The sequence below is a fragment of the Oryctolagus cuniculus genome, chromosome 5 (assembly GCF_964237555.1).
Source record: "Oryctolagus cuniculus chromosome 5, mOryCun1.1, whole genome shotgun sequence".
Classification (NCBI taxonomy): domain Eukaryota; kingdom Metazoa; phylum Chordata; class Mammalia; order Lagomorpha; family Leporidae; genus Oryctolagus; species Oryctolagus cuniculus.
In genome coordinates, this window is record NC_091436.1 from 164,812,951 (window position 1) to 164,832,298 (window position 19,348).

The following is a 19,348-nucleotide window of genomic DNA, read 5'->3' on the forward strand; positions in this document are numbered from 1 at the left end:
GGAACGCCCCGGCCACCTTGCCCTCAGATGTTTGCCTGGACACTGAAGCACTTCACTGCATCTTAGCGACCTGTCCTCGGACACCTGGGCCGACTGGCCCAGGCGAGAGAAGGGCTGGGGGCTTTCTGCTCATCGATGGATTTCATTGTCCATGCATTTCAGAGAAAAGCCCTCAAGCTGTAGGTTTTCTCTTCCAGTAGGCAGACTGCACGTGCCACCTGCCAGACATGAGCACCTTCCCAGGAGGCCTTGGAGGGCCCGCCTTCCCCAGCCCCCATTACCCTTGCACGACCCTGTGTTTAGAGAACACAACAGCCCCCTCAATCACGAGGCCTCCGATGACTGACCAAGCCGGTCATTCAGGCAGGAGGCGCTGAGCTCGGCCCAGCAGAGGCCTCCCTCCTGGTGGTGACTCCCTGCACTCGCCATGTTCCTTCTCCTGGGACTTGAACCTGCCACTGAAGGTGGCTCAGGCACCGTAATGGCAGAGGTGCAGGAACCGGCTTCCTGGGGTGCTGGCGAGGACCCTCTCCTGAGCAGGACGCTCAGTGCTCAATGACGCTTGCTCTGAGAAGGCTGGGGAGGTTTGATAGCCCGCCTAACAGCTTGTGTATCCTCAGTAAGCTCCCACAACCTAAAGTGCCTCTTTGCATTGTAACCTGAGAGCAAAACACAGTATTATTTTAAAGCCGTGCATTAGAACCCAGGATGAGAGAGTGAGCAGAGGGCCCCACGCCCAGCTCTCTGGAGCAGAAGTCACTGCTCCCAAAGGGCTCTCCTTGCTGTCACTGCCAGCTGGGACATCAGAGGGAGATGGAGACGCAGAGCTCCAGGCAAGCATTACTGACAACAGCTTCTGGGGGCTGACCTGGGCCTCCCACTCTGCCTGTGTTGAACTGCCAACCTCAGGATGTGGCTGTGGTGGGAGTTGGGCAGGGCCTCTAAAGAGGCAAACTAAACTGGGGTCAATCTGATATGACTGGTGTCCTAAAAAGAAGAGATTAGAACATAGGACGTGGACACACATCGAGAGACGACTGTGTGAGGATGTGGGGGAAGACGCCACCCAGGAGCCTGGGAGAGGGGCCGCAGGCAAACCCGGCCCTGCTGGCACCCGGATCCTGTGACGCCAGCCTCCAGGACAGCGAGGGAATGCATTCCTGTTGTTTAGGCCTCCCCAGTGTGCGGCAGCTGCTCTGCAGCCGAGGCAGGCTAACCCAGAGTGTGTACCTGCTAGTCCCAGTCTCCCCGTGTGCTTGCCTGGGCTCGCTTTAACTGAAAGCGTCAACAAAGATGCTGGCTTCCCTCATGTCAGTGTGTGCTGTGCACTGACTGTCCCGTGCCTGAGGCAGCTGCCCCTCTTCCGTGAGCGCCGTGGTGCTGCGTGCTCACTGCCTGAGTTCTCTCTGCCAGCGCAGTGGGTCAGCAGGAGGGAGGCGCAGACTGAGGTCAGCACCCAGGGGAACGGAGGCTCTCAGGGACAGATACCGGTCACCAGCGCACTTGGAGGGAATCTGGCTTGACCAGGAAGGGAAACTTGTTTCCAGGAGCCAGGGGACCAAGGCGAGGCGTGCCTCGCAGGAGAGCCCAGGAGTGGGAAGTGCATTGCCCTGGGGACTCCCCCTTGGTCTCCTGGCTCTGTTTCTGTACACCTGCTTGGGTCTCTTCTCCATAGACTGTCTCTGCTTGCTCAAGGCAAACAGATGGGCGGAACATGTCTCTGTGGAAAGGAAGCCTAAGTCTCATCTCCAACTGGCAGTGCTCCTGGTGGGCCAAGCATCTGCATCCAGTCAGCTGTGACTCTTGGGTGCAGAGGTTACCTCTGCACGACACAGCTGCCAAAGTCCACGGCTCTCCACTGGAAAGGAGGAGCCCTACCCGGAGAAGGGGGAGTCACTGGGAACTGGTGGTGCCACACACGGTGACCGCCACGCTCGGGCCTTACTTGCAGGAACCCAGAGTTCTCTGGTCAAACTCTGTCAACCTCACGGTCACGAGGACGGCGCCTCTTCACACGGACCTTCGCACTTCCATGGCTGCACCCAATGTTATAATCCGACACAGGAGTTTACATTTTGAAATACTTATTAATTAGACACATCCAAACAGACATGCTGATTAAAAACAAACAAAAGCCCTATCACATTTAAGACCCTACCCCAAAAGAAACACAACTCCTTTTGTAAATCAGTATAGTGATGCTTTTAAAAAGAGACCTCTGGTAGCTGATGTTTTGTAGGAATTATTTTTACCATGAAATAGATTTCAAAACATCAGTAGATGGTGAAAAAATAGTGTCATCTCCTAAAAATGATTGATATCCTTTATTTCATGAACACTGACAGCAGCTACTTGGTATTCACTTATTTTATCGAATGAACCCTCATTGAATTCCAAATTAGATTGCAAGGCCCTGTGCGCCTTCTGCAGGCTACACTGGCCCTCTGGGGACAGACACCGGGACTAAAGCAAAACCCAGAAAAGACACAGGCCCCGCCCAAGCTGCACGCCCATCAGATAATGCTGTGCAAGTTCCAATTCTCTTGTTTCCTACACAGCCTCCTTCTAGTTTCTTCCACAACACACGTGTTACCTACGTCTTACACACTGACTGCCCCTAAAAAAAGAAAAGAAAAAAGAGGAGAAAAATGTGTTGCCTTTTCCTTATGGTGTTAAAACAATTCCTTTTGCAGATCTGAAACGCCACTACTCTTGTATTCCCTTGTCATACCCTCTACCTGCTGTCTCGTTTCCTTCTTTTTATCCCAATTAGACCTTGACAGAGTTGCTTTATTATTTACAATAAATTTTCATCAAGAAACTGGATGCATTTTTGAATATGAGCTCAATGACAGACAGTAAGCACAACACACAAAGCATTCTATCTAGAAGCCTTGTTGTTCTTGGTGTGTGTTTAATGCTTGCACTTAATTAAAACTAATTTCCCCTAGGAGAAACTTGTCACTAGGATAGGATCACCACCATTCGGCAACAGCAGTGAACACTTATTGTACACTAACTACACGCAGCATCCCAAAATAAATAATCCCGTGAAGTAGGTTCACTGTTAACCCATTTTAAAGATAAAGAAACTGAGGCCTAAGGAGGTTGAGCAATCTGTTCAAAATCTCTCAGCCAACAAGTGACAAGGCCAGGTCCTGAACTCAGGATGGGCCCCAAGGCCCAAGCTGTAGCCACTATGCTAACCAGGCTTCACCATCCTGGACAGTGACTGAGGCGGAATCTCTGGAACTTGATCGCCGGCCAGGGACTACTTCAAGCTCTGAACCTGGGCTTGTGCTTGAAGGGGAACTCCAGTGGGGCAAAGCCTGCCTGGGGACACACTCCACAGAGCAGACTCCACACCTGCTGTGGAGGGTTTGGGCTGTCTTCCCACGGAACGCACCTATGCAGCATCTTAAAAGGATATGGTCTCTCTATTCGGTGTGTGTGTGGAGGGAGTGTGAGGGGGGTGCAGTGGGAAATCGGTTTTAAAAACACACTGCAGGGCTGGCGACATGGCTCACTAGGCTAATCCTCCGCCTGCAGTGCCGGCACCGTGGGTTCTAGTCCCGGTTGGGGCACCGGATTCTGTCCCCATTGCCCCTCTTCCAGGCCAGCTCTCTGCTGTGGCCCGGGAGTGCAGTGGAGGATGGCCCAAGTGCTTGGGCCCTGCACCCCATGGGAGACCAGGAGGAAGCAGTACCTGGCTCCTGGCTTCGGATCAGCGCGGTGCCAGCCATAGCGGCCATTTGGGGGATGAACCAATGGAAGGAAGACCTTTCTCTCTGTCTCTCTAAATCTGCCTGTCAAAACAAACAAACAAACAAACAAAACAAAACAAAAAACCACACTGCAAAAGTCCAACTGATAAACACAATTATTTTGAAGTTATCGATGCCATGTTTAGTATTTGTGTTTCCTAGTGAAAAAGAATGAAAACCCCCACATATTAAAATTATCAGTAACTCAAGGAAGCATACCAACAGATCACAATAGCTATTTTTCAAGCTTAAAAAGTTTGACAAGGGGTTAATCTTCACATCTGATAAGGGGTTCATGGCCAAGGTTTACGAAGAACTCATGCAACTCAACAGCAAACACAACATTTCTCTAAACACGATATAAAAAAGGCCAGTGTGCACATGAAGAGGCGCTCAGCATCCCCAGCCATCAGGAAGACGAGGTAGCCCTGCACATCTGTTAGGAGGGGCATCATCAAAAAGACCAGAGACAAACGGCAGGGGAGGATGTGAAGAGAAAGGAACTCTTGCACCCTACTGGCAGAACACGTAGATTGGTGCAGCTATTATGGAAAACAGTTTGGATAATCCCCCCAAAATTAAAAATAGAGCTACCACATGACCCGGCAATCCCTGTTCTGGATATAGACCCAAAGGAAATGCAACCCCCACCTTGTAAGACAGCTGTAATCGCATGTTCAATGTAACATTGCTCACAGCAGTCAAGACACAGACACAGCTTTGACATCCACCAGCGGAAAAACGAACAAAGAACTCAAGATATACAGGGGAACTTCAGACAGTTAATGGAAAACAGAATTAAAAGGTAGCTTTATGTTGGTGTAGATACTGTTTGTAATGCAAACTTGCTTTTACTTGCTCACACACACATAACGCACAAGAGGTTTTCACAAAGTTCATGGAAAATGCTATTATGAAAAAGGTACGCACAGATTTCGTTATATATGAAACAGAGTATTATTTCAGACTTAGAAATTAGTAAGAGACCCTGTCATTTGTCATAATGTGGAGGGACCTGGAAGACACTACGCCAAGTGAGAAAAGCCAGACAGAGAAAGAAAACTATTGCACAAGCTGACCTGTGTGCGCAAAATTCGGAGGAATCAAGAATTCACCAGTGGCTACAGGGTGAGGAGGGAGGAAGTGGGAAGATGTAGGCCAAAGGACACAGAGCAGCAGGTATGACGGATGGGTGCCAGCCAGGGGTAAACCAGCAGTGCATTTCATGCAGGACTTTTGCTCAATGAGTACACACTACTGCCACTCTTGCCACAGGAGGGGAAAACATAGAACTACATGAAATGATGGATATGCTAATTTGTTTCACGATGGTAACCATTTTACAATACATGAGGATCTTAAAAAGCCGTGTTGTATACTTTAAGTATACACAATAAAATCTATCTTTAAAAAGTGTGTCAGGATGGTTGACTGTAATTTTAATTAAACAAATCGGCAATTATGAGTACAATAACTGCCTTGCCATTTTTTAAATTACAGCATGAGCTGGAGCAACAATCTTCCTTTTATTTCAATAAGCATGAAACCTAAACAAGAGTGTTATTTAAGACAGTTCAGCAGTGTAGTCACAATACACAAAGGCATGAATCTTGTCGTATGGTAGGGGGACCAAGTTCAGACCTCGATTTGTTCCAGCCACTTGCTGAGTCAACTTGCTAGCAGGGCAGGGTGGTCCCCAGAGCTTCAGACGGTCTGCGGGCACGGAGGGAAAGGCCCAGCACGGAGCGGGTGCGGGGGCCAGGCACTGCTGTGGGGTTCCCTGGCTACAACTTCCGAGAGACATTTCTTTCCTGAGAAGCACTGGAAACAGCTCTGCTTTGAAGGTTAGAGGGACCTTGACTCTGGCTTTCTATTAACATTTCTCCATCTCCAGCGCCTCTCCTGATCTCCTCTACTCACACTATGCTAAGAATAGCTTCCATTCTCGAGAACTTGATCTGTTTAATATTGCCAGATACATTCCTGTGTCAGATACGATATTACCTTCTTCAGGATTCAGATTTAAATAGCTTCTCTTGCAGGAGGAATCCCACAACTAAGATGATCAATGCACAGGTATTCACTGACTCAATCCGAATTTTTTGAAGAAGACGTTCTAAATATAATCAGCTCCTCTCTGTTCTCCCTGTAACATGTTCTTCACACCTTCCTTTCCTGGCCTCCGTCTTCTCATTTTTTTTTTTTTTTTAATTTCACAGGTAGAGTTTTTTAGACAGTGAGAGAGAAAAACAGAGAGAAAGGTCTTCTGTCCGTTGGTTCAATCCCCAAATAGCCACTACGAACGGCGCACCGCGCTGATCCGAAGCCAGGAGCCAGGAGCTTCCTCCTGGTCTCCCATGCGGGTGCAGGGCCCAAGCACTTGGGCCATCCTCCACTGCCTTCCCAGGCCACAGCAGAGAGCTGGCCTGGAAGAGGGGCAACCGGGACAGAATCCGGCGCCCCAATTGGGACTAGAACCCGGGGTGCCGGCGCCGCAGGTGGAGGATTAACCAAGTGAGCCGCGGTGCCCGCCCCATCTTCTCACTTTGAAGGGGCTGTTTTTGTTTTGAGAGGTGAGATCAGGTCTCGGTATTGGACTACACTTCGGTCCCCAAGGCGCACAGATTCCCCCAGCACACAACACGCAGGATTCTGTGTCCCCCATGTGCATCTGAAGAGACGCTGATCAAAGTCTGCTCCGATTCCATTCGCACCGTCAGGTCTTAATCTGCATGCGTGTACTTTCTTCAGTTTGCTACATTAGCTACACTTTAAGATGTGAAGTTAATGAGGCTTGTTTTAAGTGGGCCACCCCAATCCTCGGGAGCTCTGATCTCTAATCGTGTGCGTCTAATTCTGCTCCTTGATCTTTCAGCTCTCTTATTCCATCCTTTAAATGGGCTGAGTAGGGAGAACAAAAACGGGTAGAGGACAGTAAGGTGAAAATGCCCGTGCATTATTCTGCAGGACGCAATCAGACAGACACATAATTATGGAAAGGCTAGACTGGATCCCAGTCATTCTGCCTGCCTGATAAGACACGCACCCCTTGTAGTTGGTGACTACATCAAGGACTTGTGGAAGAAACACAACAGGATGAGATGTGGAGAAATGGGAAACACGACCTGCTGTTTCCTTTCACCGAACTGACCTCCAAAGATTTCTACTTGCAAAACCCAGGTGGTGCCTTCCACATCAAATCCCTGTTTGTCTCCCAAGATTCAGCTGACCATGGTCTACAAATACTTACTTAGTAGTCAAGGTAAATCTGTCTGAAACATGGTGGGGCATCTTCAGGATTTTCACACTGGGTTGCAAGTGTCTACGGGTGTCCCATCAGAACGTGAGCTTCTGAGGACAAGTGCTCATTGCTTAAAAATCATTTTTGTATCCCCTGACCATGGTGTGGGCTCAGTCCCTGTTCTGTGGATGGATGAGCCGCAGCCTGCCAGCACACTGAGTGGAGAGCTAAGAGCCACTTCCAGGGTGACCTGAAGAACAAGTGGTACCCAGGGCCCCCTCAGCTTCATGCCTGTGACATTCCAGAGATCTCTTGACAAGGAAATGGACCACTTCCATCTGCTTTCGTGCCAAGAGCCTGCACTTGCATGTATCTTAGAACTCATTTGGTCTCGGGGAGTGGGGGTGACCCACATCTACCCAGCTTAAACAACACGATCATGGCCGGCCTGTGGGATCTGGGAAAGGATTAGGAAGGGGGTGCAGCTGGTCCCAGTACACGACAGAACCAGTGATGCAGACAGACCCGCACACCCACTCCTTCTCTCCTCTTTCCTCTGCTTCTTCCTCTCTCTCTGCTCACATTTTCCCATGATGGAAATGGTGGCCAAAGATGACTGCTAGGCACTCACACCAGCCACCAGGGGGGTTATGAGCTCTCTTTGGTTTTCTGTCCAAATCCTACAGGAAGGAACTTACTTGCTTAGACTTGCTAGGTGCCTACCCTTGGATCAATCAACTGTGCCCTTCCCTTCTAGAAGGATGTTGGCGGCCGTGTCAGAGGTCCACTTCTGCAATCACTCGAACGGGTGGCTTAGCTCACTGTGGTGTGGTAACTCCATGTTCAAGACCCAAGGTTACTCTGTCTCCTCTGAACAGAAACGCTTTTCCCATTCACTCATGTTATCTCCTTTCAAAAACCATCCTTCCTCCAAACAAGCCGATTTACAAACATTATAATCTGACTCCTTGAATTCTGCCCAGCAGTGTGATTTCTCCTTTTCCAATCAGAAAAGGATTGCCATGGTGACCATGAAAAATCTGAGTGCTTCCTACAGATTTCTGATCCCAGAAGTTGGGAATTTTAAACCGTATTTCGTACAGGATATGAGCAACCTTCTTAAAAACATCCTTTTTGCTTCTTTGTTGCCTTTTTCCAATCTGAACACTTGGCATAAGCCAAGTTAGCTTTACACCAGCAGTTTACTGAAACCAAGCCCATCGCACATCTGAGCCCTGTTTCTCAGGAGTGCTCCCTCTTCCACTCTGCTTCTCCAGGGTAAGAAGTCATCATACTTTCCAATAAAGACTTCAGGTCACCCACCTGCGTAACGTTGCCGACTGGGGTAACATCTTGGCCCACGTGTCCAGTTAGGTCTGTTACATCCTGAGAACACAGGATGTGTGTTGTTGCTGGAACTTCTTCTTTTATCACTCAACCTTCAACAATGTCTACTGAGGACTTACTACATTCTATATCCTCAAAATAGGAGAAAACTGAAGACCCGGTGCCTGACGGTGACCCACAGCGCCATGATGAGAGGAGGAATACACACAAGGCGAGGTGGGAACTGCTGACACACAAGATTGTGTTCAGATTCGTGAACAATCTGAACAGGTCTCAGCTGTGTACCACTGAGCCCTCCTAAGAAATCAGACATGTTAGAGGCTTGACTCCCAAATCTGTAATTCCGACAACTGCTCCTTGGTTCCTAAAACATCAGGACTGTGAGGGCTGGACCGTCAAGGCCGAGCCGCTCGTAGGATGTGAAGAACTAGGTATCTGACACAGGCAGACCACGCAGGTGGGCGGCGAGGGTAGGGAAGGACTCCTCCTGCCAGCTCCGGACATCACATCTGGTCAGTAGCATGAGAGTCTTGAATCCACACAGATCCAAGAGGTCTCCCCTGCTCTCCCAGCATCAGGAAAACAAAGACACAGAGGTGCCATGTACTTGGAGAGCCTCACCGTCCCCACAGTTTGTCCCAGCTGCAAGTCAGAGACATGCCGTGCCTCCCGGTGCCTATCACTGCCCCAGCCATGAGTCAGGCAGCCCCGGGGACTCCCTGTGTCAGGCACACCTGTCTCACGGTACCTGGTATTCTCTCCAGCTGCTCCAGCCTGCATCCCACATCCCTTACTCAGCGGCTCCACCTCATCTCCCACCCATCTCCCTCCTCCCTTGACCCCAGTTCCCTATAAAGCCCCAGCCTGACACACGAGCCCCGAGCTCCTCCCGCTCTGAGGCTGCTCCCGGCAGTTCTTCACCCTAATAAAACTCTTTCTTTGCTCAGCGTGGTCTTGGTTGTTGTTCTCGGTCATGGTTGAAAACCCTAACAAGTGACCTTGTGAAACGAGGTAACACATGGAAAAACCCAATTCAGTGTCTCATTCATAACTGGAGAAAATAGCGGGGTCCTTCCCCATCTGTTTCCACCAGTGGTCCTGTGACTTATTTCCCCTCCCATAAACAGCCCCAGGTCTGCATTTTAAGTTGTGCTATTCTGACCATAATGTCCAGGAATGGGACAAGGAAGCACCAAAGGCTGTGAGTCACTCTTACCTCGCTAGGAAACAACACCGAGCTCCAGAATGTTTAAAGGAAATGCTGATTTTGAATCACAGCAGTCCTACAGGCAGGTTCACAATGGAGTGGCCACAGCTGGCGAGAGAGGGAAAGCGGAAACAGACACATGGGGAAGGAAGAGGGAGAGAAGGAGGAGCAAGCTGCACTGACTGACTGCTCTCACAGCAGGGAGTCAGTCTGAATGAGAGAGGACCCTCCCTCACTCTCAGGATGCAGCACGCATCTTCTGGGGCTCTCCACCCCGACCCCAGCACCCACCTCCCCATCCTGCTCAGTGAGCATCCATCCGAAGCTGAACCTGGGTTTTGGTGGAGACAAACCACATTCAAATGACAGCATCTGGACCTTGTGGGGAGAACACTGATCTCTGTTACAAGAAGTGCCCAGGATGCTGATTGGAGGCAGTACTCCCAGAACTCCTGAACACTGCCAATGAACGTCACAGAGGAAAGGGTAGCTTTACTGTTTTTTTCTTTTTTTTTTTTTTCTTTTTTTTTGACAGGCAGAGTGGACAGTGAGAGAGAGACAGAGAGAAAGGTCTTCCTTTTGACGTTGGTTCACCCTCCAGTGGCCACTGCGGCCAGCGCACCATGCTGACCCAAAGGCAGAAGCCAGGTGCTTCTCCTGGTCTCCCATGGGGTGCAGGGCCCAAGCACTTGGGCCATCCTCCACTGCACTCCCGGGTCACAGCAGAGAGCTGGACAGGAAGAGGGGCAATTGGGACAGAATCCGGTGCCCTGACTGGGACTAGAACCCGGTGTGCCAGCACCACAAGGCGGAGGATTAGCCTAGTGAGCCACGGCGCCGGCCACTGTTAACTTTCACAGAGCTGTCCTGGACCATGGGTAGTCAGCAGAGACGCAGCTCATTAAGCCCTTGGCCTCTCTCACTAGCAGCTGTCATCAAGCCGTCTCTCTGCCAGCTTCCTGCTCTGTACACGGGCACTGCCCCCGGGGCCTGGTCAGGGCAGCACTGAAGGCCCTCCCAAAGAATCTTCCAGCAAATGGTGACATGCGGGGAGGGGACAGGCAGTACGAGGTGTCTGGGGGTTGGAACTAGCACTGTGCATTAACCTGTCTAATGCTGGTGGCAAACACGGCTGCTGTGACGGTGATGAGACCTACCCTCTGTGGAAAGTTGTGCAGGGAACACTTGGGGAAAGAAGAGAGAGGGAAAAAACAAATATCTAGGCCAGAAACAGGTTTAGAATTGCTTTCTCAGCTGTCTGAGCCACCAAAACAGATGTCCTTAACTATACCCAGGCCACTGGCATGCAATGGGGGTGGGAAAGAAAGGTAAGGGAGCCCGGGGCGTTCTCGAACAGGCCAGGCCACCTCTGGGCATCGCCTCGGCGTGCTGTCGGTCTCAGGAGGACACAAGTACTGACCAGCTCCCCTCGCCCAGGGCTCCCCCAGGGTGAGCTCTCGTGGGCTTTTCAGAGCTGGGCAATCTGGAGGTTCGGAGCGGGGAGGAACGTGCAGACCAGAACTGCCACCTAACTCCCTGTTGCCGTCCACGCAGGGCCCCCTGACCTGTCAGGTCGGCTGCAGTTCAGTACGGGCCACGTTACTAAATGATCTTGCTTCTTGCCGACTGAACACTTACTACGTACGCTACAGGAAGGACACGCCCTCCTCCTTCTGCTTCCCGTCATTACCCGCACCTCCCAGTCAGACCTACGTGGCTGCCAAACCCAAGACTCCCTGATCGACTGTGGAAGCTAACACGCTCATTTTAATAGCTAACTATGGGATTTTGGTTGTTGTTGTTTTGGAACTCTGTGCAATTTTCTTAAGCACTTCCTACATGCAGCTTCATCTAATTTTCATAGCTACCACTTAAGGATAATTTTACTACTCTCAGTGAGAGACAAGGAAAGTTAAGCAGAGTCCCAGCACCCAGCTCCTACACATGGAAAGCCAGGACTCCACCATGGCTTCCAACTTTTAATTCTGAGCTCTCTCCATTGAATTGCATTGGCTCTCCCCACTTCACAGACTATTTCCAGTCACTGAGTCAAAGCTCCTGTCAGGAAGAAGGAAGGACTAACTAGCCATCCACCAAGAACCAGGGAGGGAGCTCGCCTCCACTGCTCTTCCCATGGCGGGGAGATGAGAATGGCTGCTGTCTTCTCTCTTCTTGCTGCTGTAACAGCGGCCGGGACCCAACCACAGGGGCCACCACCTGCTGCCCCAGGGCGAGCATCCGCAGAAGCTGGAATCTGCACACCCAGGCATTGCAGTACAGGATGTGGGGTCAACCAGTCGGCCACTTCCCCCTGCAGGTTGGTGTGTTTACTGGCTGCAATCTGACAAACAAGCAGAAAAGAACAAACAGAGAAAAGAAAGGCAGGAGGGTGACTGGAAGGACAGAGGGAGGAAGGCTGAAGTCCCCTGCACCGAACCAGCCGATGCTGTTCCTGGCACCACAAATGACGAGCTTGACCAGGTCAGTGTCACACGCACTTACATGCTCTCAGACGCTGGGCTGGCCACACTGAGAGGTGCTTCTCACGGCGAGGACCCTCCTCAGAATTCTATTAAAAATGCCAAAGCTTTGCAAGTTACAAGTCACAGAACACAAAAGGGAACGTGACCCTTAGGAGGATCATCGTAAGCGGCCCCGGGTTCAGGGTGCTCCCGTTAGTGGCCCCGGGCTCAGGGTGCTCTCGTGAGCGGCCCCGGGCTCAGGGTGCTCTCGTGAGCGGGCCCCGGGTTCAGGGTGCTCTCGTTAGCGGCCCCGGGCTCAGGGTGCTCTCGTGAGCGGGCCCCGGGTTCAGGGTGCTCTCGTGAGCGGCCCCGGGCTCAGGGTGCTCCCGTGAGTGGCCCCGGGCTCAGGGTGCTCTCGTTAGTGGCCCCGGGTTCAGGGTGCTCTCGTGAGCGGCCCCGGGCTCAGGGTGCTCTTGTGAGCGGCCCCGGGTTCAGGGTGCTCCCGTGAGCGGCCCCGGGCTCAGGGCACTCTCCTTCGGAGTCCCAGCCCTGACTGACGGTCCAGATCCTGGAGGCGGCATCCGCGGCTGGTGAGCAGGAGGGTGTGCGGAGCACATGGCAGCCCCAGGAGGAGGGTGTGAGTCTGTGAGCAGAGCTGCTCTGGGGGCGTCCGTGTGCATACCCTCTGGAGCCACCTCCACTGCCGACAGCGGGGCCATTTTCATCACCACTCTTTTTGGAGATGAAGAAAATACTTAAAAAAAAAATCCCCTTCCTCCCACATTCTACCTCTCAGAAAAGTCTGATTATTCCATACCAAGTCCGTCCTCCGTACGACCACTCTGTTTTACAGCCCACCCGCACCACTCATGACAATCGGCTGCTGTCTCCAGACGCGGTGCGTGGCTGGAAGCCGAGGCTTAGGTTCCCCCACGCTTCTCTTTCCTCTCGCTCTCCTGCCCTGGCCTGAAACAAAAGCCACATACCCCACATCACAGGCCCTCGATCTGCATGAACTTAGAGACCCAACGTGATGGGTGCATTCAGAGGTGGTGAAGGGCATCAGGAGCCGATAAGTGATGCTGTGACTTAGCTTCTTCACTGTTCTCATCACCCAACACGTGCACACAGTGCGAGCACCCACACGCACCCAGGCACCACCCTGATGGGGACCCAGCTCCCCTGCCTCGCGATAATTACCCCTGGATTTTTTTTTTTTTTTTTTTTTTGGCATGTTAGAAACTCTCTGGACTTTTGTGATCCAGCAGGACCAGCAGGAACAAAACGTCCTCTTCTAACCTGAGTATCTGAACACCTACTCCTCCAGGGCACGCAGGAGGGAATTCCGCCATTTGTCCGCCATGATGAGATTAGGTTCACACGCAGCGGTCTGTCTCCCGGAACATCCTGGGATCTGTTCTTGCTCAAAACAAACAAACAAGAACCACCCAGTGTCCGTCCGGACTACTCCTGCATTTCAGACTATTCTTTGACTTCCGCTCAGTCCTAGCGTATCTCACAGTCAGGCGTGAGACTTGCAAAATGCTCATTTATGTGTCCCGAGCAGATAAATCTTGGGGCCAAGGTACAGGGCGGAAGGCCATTCGCTTGCCATCACCTGAGACAGGGAGTTGGAGGAAAGGGAGCAGACGTAGGATGTTTCGGACAGTACGCCCTCCTGGGGCAGATTCCAGAATCCGAGAATGAGCAGTCTTTACAAAAGTCTTCACAAGGCCGGCGCCAAGGCTCACTAGGCTAATCCTCCGCCTGCGGCGCCAGCATACCAGGTTCTAGTCCCGGTCAGGGCACCGGATTCTGTCCCGGTTGCCCCTCTTCCAGGCCAGCTCTCTGCTGTGGCCAGGGAGTGCAGTGGAGGATGGCCCAAGTGCTTGGGCCCTGCACCCCATGGGAGACCAGGAGAAGCACCTGGCTCCTGCCTTCGGATCAGCGCGGTGCGCCGGCTGCAGCACGCCAGCCGTGGCAGCCATTGGAGGGTGAACCAACGGCAAAGGAAGACCTTTCTCTCTGTCTCTCTCTCTCACTGTCCACCCTGCCTGTCAAAAAAAAAAAAAAAAAAAAAAAGTCTTACACAGCTCCTTGCTCCAGATTAGGGGTTAGCAAATGATGGCCCGTGGGCGAAATCCACCCCATTCCCTGATTTTGTAATCGAAATGGCCCATTTGTTCACACACTGTCGGCTCTAGGAGCTTCTTGGGAACCGCTACACAGTGAACCATCATCACCCAAGTAATGTGTGCTCTTCCTCAGGTAGGCCTCTCGAGGCAACATCAGCTTTGTCTGCCAACAACAACATCTGAAAATGCCCAGCTCACTCAGGGTAGTTCTCTGTCACCCACAAGCCCAAGGCTGGACTGACAAACCCAATCGGGAGCCCAGGCTACTTCCATGTCGCTGCACCACTCCATGCATTCCCATGGCCAAGGTCACACCGGGGCCCGGGCTGGCTGTAAGCACCTCAGCTGCTGCGCAGATTCCAGCAGCAGGAGGAGGAGGCACAGCCTCAGCTCCGCTTTTAGGGAGACTTCGGGAAATATGGCTGACTGCTTCAAGGCCCTGGCCAGACCTGGCTACCCAGCTACAGTGGAGGATCGGACGTGCGGACTTCCAGCTGAGTAGACAGTCGGGGTGTATTATTACAGCAGTGGGTGTGTGTTGGGGGCGTGTTGGCTACTGAGACGTAATTAGCAATCTTTGCCACAGGAAGCTCACTCCAATTACCAACCCCTTAGTAAGACGGCTGCAGGTCCTGGACAAGCTAATCACTGGCACAGCTTCAAAGCAAGATAGTCTTTAAATATCTGCAGAATATTGATTTAGGAGATGGTGACATCAGTGTGAGTGACAAGAAGTCCTGGTTGACTCTTCTCAGATTTCTAATCAAAAAGTACTCTCCCCATCAGTAGGAACTGGATATACTAACGGATCCCCAGATGGTACGGGGCTGTGCTTGTAGACCTGAATTAACAGAGTATTTCTGACACAGCCCAGCGACAGCGGTTAGTCCTTAGCAGTCAGACTTGCTCCAACACTTTCTTGCTCCTCCAAAGAAAGTGACCAGGGATCAGTTACTTAGCCTGGCAGTCCATACACCTGCATCCCACACTGCAGGTACCTGGGTTCAAGTCCCAGCTCTGGCTCCTGACTCAGCGCCTGCTGGCGCAGGCCCTGGGAGGCAGGAAGTGATGGCTGGAGCAGCTGGGGCTTGCCATTCACAGGGGAGGCCTGGATGGAGTTCCCGGTTCCATCTTTAGCTCCGCCCAGTCCTCACCGTTGCAGCCGTTCGGGGAGTGAATCAGAGGACGGGAATTCATTTATATTCTCTCTCTATGCCTCTCAAACAAGTAAAATTTGTAAAAAAGGAAAAACAAAGTAAAAAACCAGCCTTTCAGTACCAACATGGAAACTCCTGGAGAATTCTCTCACATCAAAGTCCAAGGCTGAATGGGCACTCCCTAGTGCCCAGGTCCGAGGCATCCCCGTACCTCATTTTAGGTGACGTTAGGAGACAGTATCATCTGCAAACTCCAACATATAATTAAAGGCTGCCCAACACAGCTGAAGTCAAGGCGAAGCCAACCGGAAGATGTGAAGAGAATCACACACGGAGCAGCAACCCACAGAAACACCTGCAAAAGTACATGTTCCCTGAGCGCTAAGTGCTGCCATCTGCACAGCAAGTAATCTCTACCATCGGGTACTGATGGAGGGAAAGCCAAGGTTAACCTGCTGATTACAAGTGTAGATTTGAGGTGAGGAGCAGAGATCAAAGAGACGAGCACTTTCTAGACCTTGGAGGAAAAAGCCAGCCTCGAGGTGTGAAGACCAGCCAGGGGGAATGACCACCCAGCCTGTCAGCCAGGCCAGCCCGTCCTCATCTCCTACCCAGTGAAAGTAGCAGGTTCAGGAAACCAATGCATTCCAACATGAGCAACAAAAAGCAATCACATGCGTATCACTTACACATCAATTTAAAAACAGTTAAGGGGAAAAAAATGGATAAAGTGGTAGAAAACCTTGCTAGCAGAAAAGCCTTGGGAAAATGTTGCCATTGGAGCATACGAAACTTCTGGCTAAATATTTTTCAATGCATTTTAAAAATAAAGTGAAGCAATTTTTGTATGAAGGAAGATCCCAAGGCAGAAATAACTCAGAGGCGAGATGGCAGCAAGTAAGAGGAGCTGGAATGTGAGTGTAGAATCCGGAAAGGAGGGAAACGTGAGAGTAAGTGAAGACGGAGATGAATGTGCACGAGGGAGAAGAGACGGCAGAAAAATACATCAGGGGACAGCGACAGTGACAGTGAGGACAGCATCCCAAGTGAAGAGGAGACAAGGTTAAGGCAGCACAAAATAATCGGAGAGTCTCTCCGTGCATGACTGGGATCCCCCAAGAAAAACCAACAGAGCGATGGGTCAGAAACAACCCTTAAAGATACAACTTGAGACAACTTTCCCAAGATGAAAACAGAAACACAGGTCAGCGCCAGTTACCGTGGGGAACAGATCTACATGGGGGAGGGGCCTTTTCAAGTCATCACGCTTTGAGGTGAGGAAAGAACCCTGTGGCATGAAAAGCAAAGAGATGAAGCTTGGCCTCAGATTCCTTTACACCCAACTGAATACAAGGAGACAACTGAACAGCACTCACGAGACTCCTAAAAGCACAAGCCAAGGCTTCCGCGTCCAACCGAACTACCGTTCAAGTAGAAACAGACCAGCAGTTCTGAGCCGTTTGTCACACGAAGCTTCTCACTTACTTTGGGTGTTCAAACTGGTCCACGAGATCCACCTTTTCCACCAGGTCTCCGCCAATCGTTCGGACCAAGTCATAGAAGTCATTCTCTTCATAATTCTCGGAGGGCAACCAGAAGGAAATGTCATTGAGCACAGCAGGGTATTTGCTAAGAGGCTTAGAGAGAGAGAGAGAGAGAGAGAGAGAGAGAGAGATGCGTTAGCTGGATGAGGTTTCTCATGGTAAAGTTCACTTGGCTAATAAGAAAATCCAGGTAAAACATTATTCGATCACTTCAATTTTCAGCACCAAAATGATCCTCTAAGATAAAGCCACGTTCAAAATGAGCAAACCCCATTATGACTGTTACAGATTCTTGTCACATTCACGTATAACCTTATCACACACTGTGTTTCTATCTCCACTGAGGCTCAATCTAGTATAAAGCCTTTTAAATATATCATATTTCAGTTTTGCCTGCTTGAATGATAAAGGAGAAAAGTTCAGACTTAATTAACACGCGATTCATTAACTTCTTGTGATACTTTCAGGAAGCAGTCTTAATAAAGAAATAAGTAAAGGCTTGTCAATATCAATATTTCAATTAGTGGTGTTATTCGTTAGTATTTCTAATTATTGAAATAAGGGGCTAGGGTTGATAAGTAGTCAGTTAGGTAGTTTAGTTTTTTTTTTTAATTTTGCCTTTAAGTTTATTAGCTCGATAGCTTACTATTAAATTAGATAAAATTAAAAATCAGGTATGTGTAGGATTACTGCATTCTTTACATGGCTTACGGATATGTACATATATCACAACTATATATACAGATATAGCATAAATATGGAGACCCATATACATGCACCTTTTTGGTCTATAAGTTACTGCCACAATGAAAATTGTTTCATCATATAACTGTGAAATCTGCTAAAGCAACACATTTTTTTGGAAAGGCAAATTTCTAAACTGATTTATGTATGCCAAGCCTGGCATCACTATAAACTTTTGGGTGTATCATTGATTAGAAAAAGTATAAAACTTTTAAATTGCAATATTTCTGAAGAACTAAGCAAATTCACAACATAAAAGATTATTCAACCTGAAATAGCAATAAAGTTGTCCAACGAACGCACCAGCTCAGAATATGCATTCCACACAGACTGGAAGAACTGACATTCGGGTGCTCGGGACAACATAGCCCGGCTCCTGAAAAACATCCTGTGATTTCTCTCCCAGAGCAAAGTCCGGGTGCTGTGATAAACAGCCTGTTAGCTAATGGAACAACAGGAGAGAGCAGGAGGCTGGTTGTCTATTTCCTCTGGCAATATCCTCTCACCCCACAAGAACAAGGAAATTTAAGGAGATTAGTAAGCGAGTAGGACTGCCAAGAGCTACCGTGAAATCTCTCCCGTTAATCCACCCTGAGGTACCACGTTTGCTGAGCTGTGCCGGGAGGCAAGACGACAGGGTGATGGGACAAAGTGCCCACCAATAACTCTACATGACAGTGAGGCAGACAAACATCATACAGCTCTCAAGACATCTGAAAAATATACTTACTGCAAATATGCTTCCCTATTTTTTTTAAAAAAAGATTTGTTTACTTTAAAAACAGAGTTACAGGGAGGGAAGGAGAGACAGAAGATTGATCTTCCATCTGCTGGTTCACTCCCCACAACAGCCAGGAACTCCATCCCGGTCCCCCATGTAGATGCAGGGGCCCAAGCACTTGGGCCATCCTCTGCTGCTTTCCCAGACCATTAGCAGACAGCTGGATCAGAAGAGGAGCAGCGGGGACAGGAACCGGTGTCCATATGGGAAGCCGACATTCCAAGTGGCGGCTTCACCCACTATGTCATGACACCAGCTCAACAAATACGGCTTTAAAAACCAAGAGGTTCAAAAGAAAAGGCCAGACAGCTGATTGTAATACAGACCCGCTTTGAACAAATGTTCCCAATGTTTGAAGCCACCATTTGACTAATGGGAGCATTCACTCCAGTAACTGAGAGGTGTCACATGTGGGATACCAACTAGTGGATTTTGCTTTGTTGAGTGGGAAAAATAAGAATATTAACCATATAAGTACAATAAAATAAAATGAAATATAAAGTAAGCATGTTAAGAAGACAGCTAGAGAGCCAGGGGTAGGATCCGAGATGTAGCTTCCAGGTGCTTGACCAGAGACGGTGTTGAAAACCATCCGTGGCTTCCACTGCTCCTAGATGACTCTCCCAAGTCCTGAAAGCCACCTCTTTCTCATGTCCTCCAGTCTCACATCTGTCTGGCTTACTTGGTCTCCAGAACACGTTGAGCCACTTCCTCTGCGTACCATTTCCTGCCCTCACTACCCCACTTCCAGCCCTCGGCAACCAGGTGCACTTTGCGCCCTGTCGGTCCTCTGCTATGGCACCACTCCTTCCTCTTGCCTAGTACCCTTCATGGCCATCACTGCTTGCGTCACTGCCTGGTGTGTGTCTTGCCTGGGACGTTACCACTTTGGACTCCCGTACCTTGCACAGTCTCTGTCACATTGTAGGTGTTCCGTGAGCCATGATTACAGCGAGTCCATCATTC

The 19,348-nt window shown here is 50.1% G+C and overlaps 1 protein-coding gene across 16 annotated transcripts in view; it reads right to left on the reverse strand.

Moving 5' to 3' along the window:
• Window positions 1-19,348, reverse strand: part of FARS2 (phenylalanyl-tRNA synthetase 2, mitochondrial) — a 496,231-nt gene that overhangs the window by 132,789 nt on the left and 344,094 nt on the right. For all 16 annotated transcript variants that reach the window (XM_070074462.1, XM_051855889.2, XM_051855890.2 and 13 more), the window contains one exon: window positions 16,799-16,950. In XM_070074462.1, coding sequence (XP_069930563.1) covers window positions 16,799-16,950 — 152 coding nt within the window. The remainder of the gene's footprint in view (window positions 1-16,798; window positions 16,951-19,348) is intronic.